Here is a 6,557-nt window from a genome sequence, read left to right on the forward strand (position 1 = left end):
CAATCTATCCAACCTTGCCAGCCAAAGGAAGGTATGTATGCGACTAGGTGTTTTTAATTTCCATATGTTGCTCCAAGCTTGTGAGTTGGTATCTCCTGCACTCTTTGTTATCATTGAGTAAGCTGAAGAAACTGAGAAGGTACCCGTCTTATCATCTCCCCAGCCTAATTCGTCATGTTGCTCCTCATCGTTAATCAGAGCTACTGCTGATAATTTGTCCTACAATTCTTGCGGTAGAAGATGCCCTAATTCTCCCCACTTCCAGCCAGATGTGTGATTCCAATAATCTGCTACACGAGCGTACATAACTGGTAGTGGTAGAGCAACAACTACTGCTTCAATTAGGGGTCGATGGCCAAGCCACGCGTCTAGCCAGAACAGTGTAGCCCTGCCGTTTCTGACCACAGGTTTGGTCTCTTCCTTTAGGAGTGGTACTACCTTCAGGATTGCCCTCCATGCATTTGACATGGATGATCGAGTTTGCCATGTAGCTGGGTCTGGGCTTTGAATACGATATCTAGCTCTGAATATTCTTGTCCAGAGACAGTCGTCTCCTACTTGCAGTCTCCATCCCAGTTTGGCTATTAGGGCAGTGTTCATTGCTTCTAGGCTCCGAACCTAAGCCCCCCGCTTCTTTGTCTTGCACGACTATTTTCCAGGAAACAAGACTGCATTTCCTCTCACCCTCGGTACCTCCCCATAGGAATTCACGGATCAATCTCTCAACGGCTCTCGTGACCCCTACTGGAAGTAGCATGGTTTGCATCAGGTATAGGGGAATAGCCGATAGGACTGACTGTGCAAGTGTTCTTCTTCCGGCAAATGACAATGTCTTCATCCTCCAGCCTTCTAGCTTGCCTCTAATTCTGTGGATCAGCCCATCGAAGGACTCCTGCTTTAGTCTTCCATGTAAAGAGGGTACCCCCAAGTATCTACCAAGGTTGTCTGACTTAGGAATGTTTAGCTGCGCCGAAATCGTTTGCTGGACATGTTGGTCGGTGTTGTTGGAGAAGTAGAGGGATGATTTGCTAAAGTTTACGCGTTGTCCCCAGGCATTGCAGAAGGCATCAAGGCACTGCTTTATGGTATGGGCTTGCTGGGGAGTTGCTTCTCCAAACAACACCATGTCGTTTGCGAATAGTAGGTGGGTAACCCATGGGTCATCTCTGGCCATTTGAATGCCTCTCCATTCTCCAGAGTTGACCTTTTCGTTGTTTTGGTGGCTTAGACGCTCCATACAGAGGACAAAGAGTAACGGGGATATTGGGTCTCCTTGGCGGATGCCCCTGCTTGGTTTAAACCAGTCTGACTGCTTTCCATTGACACTGATGGCTAGTTTTGATGTTGTGACGCACACCATGATGATTGTAATCCATTTTTGGGAGAAGCCAGCTTCCTGGAGGGTCTCCTTGATAAAGTTCCAAGCTAGGCGATCGTATGCTTTCTCTAGATCGATCTTCAGGGCCATCAGTCCCAAGTTGCCTTTTTTCATCCTCATAAGGTTCAGAGTCTCCTGGTAGACCAAGATGTTGTCAGCTATCTGTCTACCAGGCACGAAGCTTGACTGGTGAGTCCCTATCAGTTTTTGGATCGCACCTTTCAATCTATTCGTTAGCACCTTCGTGATAAGTTTGTACGTGGTGTTACAGAGACTAATCGGACGGAGTTGCTTGACCGTTTCTGGGCTTGGAACCTTAGGGATCAGGATCAGAGTTATGTTATTGGAGTATCCCAGAATCCATAAATGCTAGAACAAATTTCGTGAGATCATCTCCCACAACTGACCATGTTTTTTGGAAGAAACCAACGTGATAGCCGTCTGGCCCCGGTGCTTTGAGCGGAGCCATATTAAACAGGGCTTGTCTGACATCTAACTTCGAGATGGGCTCATATACCATCTACCAGTCGCATTCCTGAAGTGTCGGGAAAGATTCTGCCCAGAGAGCCTGCCTTGGTCCTTGGACGTCTTCTGTAAACAGTTGGGAAAAGTAGCCACTGATATGAGACAATATTGCATCCTCTTCTAGTAGCCAGACATCTTGTTCGTTCTTAATCTTCGTGATCCTGGTTCTGGGCTTCTTTTCCGCGGATGCCGCATGGTAATATCTAGTGTTGCGGTCGCCCGAGTTAATTCATTCTTCCCGAGATTTTTGAAACAAAAAAAGTTCCTCTTGGAATAAGATTTCTTCCAGCTCTTTCTGGAGCTTTTTCCCCCAATTTGATCAGGTCAGCCCTGTGATTATGAGACAAACTCTTCTGGACGCCTTCCAACCTCGCAAGGACTCTTCTCTTCCTGTGAAAAATATTACCAAACGTCCTTTTATTCCAGTGCTTAAACTTGGTTGCTAGCTCATTTTTGCATTGGTCCAATTCGACATTCGAGTTCCAGTTATTTTTTTACGAAGTCCATAAATCCCGGGTGGGTGGCCCATGCTGCGTTGTACATGAACCTCCAAGGATTGACAGTCTTCTTTAGCTGAGCAGTACATACTAGTAGGGGGGGGGGGCATGATCCGAACTGACCATAGGTAGGTGTGTGACAACTGCGTCCGGGAATTGAGTTCTCCATTCCACATTGCACACGGCGCGATCGAGACGGGAACCCCTGTAAGACGTAGAGTTAGTGCCTCTGCACCAAGTGAACTTAGCACCTTCATAGCCCATATCAATCAATCCTTCCCTGAACATCCAATTGCTAAAACCTGCACAACGGGTAGCCAAGAAATTATCACTGTTGGAAACTTCATTTCTATTTAAGACAGAATTATAATCGCCTACGGATAGCCAGGCCCCTTGGAGGCCCAGCTTTTGATGGGAAAGTTCAGTAAACAGCTCCCTTCTGAGAGCATGGTCTGGACTCCCATAGACAACTGACAGGTTCCAAGAACTAGAGTTGCCCTCAGTGATTCCTAAGACAACAAACTGGGGGTGTGTATGGACAACTTGTACCGAAATGGTATTTTTCCAAAGCACCCAAATCCCGCCGGAGAAGCCGAAAGCTTCAATGCGAAGCCATTCGTCCAATCCTAGCTCGAAGCAAATGTCGTTAGCGTGTTCCCCAGAGACTCTCGGCTCTAGGAGGCAGGCAATGACTGGTTTATAATCATTAAGATATTGCTTAAGTGTGCGGCGAAAAGTTCTAGACGCCGCCCCTTGACAGTTCCAAATGAGAAAATTCATGGTAAAAAGAGAGAGAAAGGAGTGCTCAATCGAGCTTGCGGAGATCCACAACCGGGCCAAGTTGGCCATTATCCCCTGCATCATCTTCCATAGCGTCTTTGGGAGTATCGCAATCAAAGAAATCTGCTGTATCATCGATCTGAGCATTGCGTCTAGGTGTCGATGTAGAACCTGTTGACCATATTCCAGTGCTGAACCACAGTCCGCGTAATTACTCTGCCCCTTGTCGAGCCCCTAACCACGATGTGTTCAGTCTCCACGGCTGCCTTCCTTGTGGTACCTGTTCTGCCCCCTCGCCCTCTAGCAATTGGAGCGTGTTGTGTCCTAATCATATGTGGGATTCCAGTTGGCGATAGCAGAGGCGACGAATGGTCCTTAGTCCTCTGGTACCCTACTGGTTCCTTCTCAACATCTCTTTGTTCCGGCACGTGCGGGCTAGGTTTCCCACTTCCTACCTCGACAAGCGCCTCCCCTTCCATCTCTCCTAGAGGAGCAAATCGGGTGGCGAAGAGTTGGTTGTTATAGACCTTGTTAATGGTGGGTTCTCGTTCTATTCCTGCACTAGCTTGCTTCTGAACTCCCCCTCTTATTTGGCCTCTTGTCTTTCCTTTTCACTAACATCCAGTTACCAAATTTCTCAGTAGCGTGTGGTTTGATGACTGGTAATTGCTTGGTCATCGCTGGTTCATATTCCGCATCATTTGCTTTTCCAATCCCAGCATCAACCTCCATGTGGTTGCCCATGGCCTGCCTATCGAATTCTGAACCTTGGCCGCATTGCTCCTTTCTGTGACCATAGGTGCCACATATAAAGCATATCCAGTGAATGCCTTCGTACTCTATAGGTAGTACATCTTCTTCGATCGTGAACTTGGCCAATAGGGGCTTTGTTAGATCAACCTCTACACAAATTCTTGCGAATTTGCCGCGAGTGGCTAGCCCAGTTGTAACGTCGATCTTGACTGTCCTGCCTACTTTGTTTCCAATTTTCCTTAAGGTTTTCTCATCGAAATACTCGATCGATAGGTCAGGGAGGCGGATCCAAACTAGGATTTTCTTTGTTGTGTTAGAGTGAGGATGGAAGTTTGGCACCCACTCCTGGACAACAAGGTAGTGATTGAATAACATCTAAGGACCCTCAAACCTTGCGACGTCATAGTCCCTCTGGGATTCGAACCGAGAAAGGTAGTAGTCTTGTTCCAAATCTATGAGTTCCAGATGGCCTTCTAGCTTCCACAGAGTTTGCAAACGGCGTAGAAGGTAATTGTAACCGACAGTCTTACCTAGCAAGTGCAAAATTAGCGTGCGCCTCCAAGGTCGCCTAAGCCTTTCCTTTTCTTTCTCAGAGAATCTAATTCTAGGGCATGTCATCGTCTTCTTCTGGTTCGTCATCGTCTAGAGATTCGTCCGCTTGTGCTTCGGAGTATTCATTTCCGTACTGCGTGAAGTTGTGTAAACTTGCCTTGTAGCTCGTTGACGGCTGATATTTCATACCTTCGTTCGCAATTCCTTCTTCCGGTGACGCTAGTGTTTCAGGCACTATCTCTGGGGACTGGATGTTCGTCTGGAAATTAGTCTGTGTATCCGTTATCTTGGATTTCTTTGGTGTGCGTTCGAGGAGTTCTTGAACAGGTGGCCAGCTTTGGCCGGTGTCCGGCGAATCCATCGCCACACGAGGTTTCTCAGAGCTGGTTGATCTTGGGATCTTGAATGGTTTCTTGGAGAGAACGCTTATTCAGATTACTTCTATGTACTATGTAGTATCAAGGATTCTACCATTTAGAATGAAAATTAAAACTAATCAATTATTTTCAAAAAGTCATACAAGAATTCCCTTATTTATTTTGGAAAATTGCGGTCTCATTTAATTATTTGGAAAAATTGCTTTTGTTTTATGGGAATCAGTGCCTATCTTGATTTGTTTCAATTTGGAAAGCGCGGCACAAATTAAATCAACGCACAACGCCTTTATTTCTTCAGCGCAACTTCGATGTTCTTTAGCCGAAATGCTCACTAAAATTTTTGGATGCGTCGAACTTGCTGTGTACATGCCCTTTGGTCCATTTTGACTCCAAATTTGTCCTAGAATTTTTCTTGCTTATAGAATTGACCTATAATGGTTCAAAAACACTAACAAACACCGTAAAACATTCAAAACAAGTGTGAACCATAACTAAATGATAAAACAAAGGAAAATGCAATTAAACTATAAAAATCATGAACTTACGCCTAAAAATATATTCAAACTATTATTAGAAAATATGCACAATTTGACTCACATCACGGGGTTTTCAAGTGGCTATAGTTGGTCTAGGACAGTGGTGATTATTGGTTTGTGATTAAAGGTGCGTTTGGAAACCCGAAAAATGACTTCCGGAAGATGTTTTCCGAGTTTTCAGTATTTAGCAAGAGGCGGGAAAATGATGTCTTAGTCAAAGAAAAATAAGTATGTTTTGGGAGAAAATGACTTTTTTTTTTTTTTTAAAGTCATTTTCCAACTCTTCCTCCTCACATCATTTCTTCTGCTTCTCCTTTCACAGTCTATAGTATCTCCGGTCTATAGATAGATACTGTATGCATAATATATATATATATTATGCATACAGTATCTATGCATATATATATATATATATATATATATATATATATATATATATATACACACACACACATTCAAAATTATCCTCAAGGCTTAGTGTTATTCATTGAAGTATTTTACAAAAGTATCAAACAATTAAAATGTTGAAGTATATAATTCTGTTCATTTTAATTTCTTGCTCATTTTCTAGAAAATAAATCAAACACACAAAGACAGTTTTCCGTTTTGCAAGGAAACACCGGAAAAGAAAATATATTTTGAAATATAACTTATTTTCCAGAAAACATTTTTCTAAAATCATTTTACGGATTTCCAAACGGACTGTAAGAGCAATTCTAAAGTGGTTGAACAATTGGTAGGCTCTTCCCTAGTGTGTAAACCGAAAATAAGCGGCACTTAGAAATTCATGTGTTTAGATAACACAATTGACCCTTTAACATAATTGAGGTTTTCAAGTGTATAATATTCATTCAACAATTTCAACTACAAAATACATACTATATGACATATACTTACACATTAATTAACAAAAAGGAAGAACAAAACTTCAAGAGGAGCGATCTAGTGGATTCTTGGGGTTCACAATACAATAAACTAACAACATTTTACATTAAACCAACTCATTATAAAATAATATATCAGTGTGCATTCACGTACATTATTCAAGTCTTAAATCATAGTTTTCTGCATATGCATCAAAAGTCGATCAGTCTCGAACACCAGTAGTATACTTGTGCCCGACGCCGGGACTTGGACCGGAATACTTAATTCCTCCGTC

General features: G+C 43.3%; 1 protein-coding gene across 1 annotated transcript; it reads right to left on the bottom strand.

Annotated features, from left to right (window-relative positions):
• Positions 1 to 3,741: 3,741 nt before the first annotated feature.
• On the bottom strand, positions 3,742 to 4,308 carry LOC109151878. The gene has a single exon (XM_019299478.1). It carries the CDS (start codon positions 4,306 to 4,308, stop codon positions 3,742 to 3,744), a length of 567 nt encoding a protein of 188 aa, XP_019155023.1.
• Positions 4,309 to 6,557: the final 2,249 nt, after the last annotated feature.

The sequence above is a fragment of the Ipomoea nil genome, unplaced genomic scaffold (genome assembly GCF_001879475.1).
Source record: "Ipomoea nil cultivar Tokyo-kokei standard unplaced genomic scaffold, Asagao_1.1 scaffold2297, whole genome shotgun sequence".
NCBI lineage: Eukaryota > Viridiplantae > Streptophyta > Magnoliopsida > Solanales > Convolvulaceae > Ipomoea > Ipomoea nil.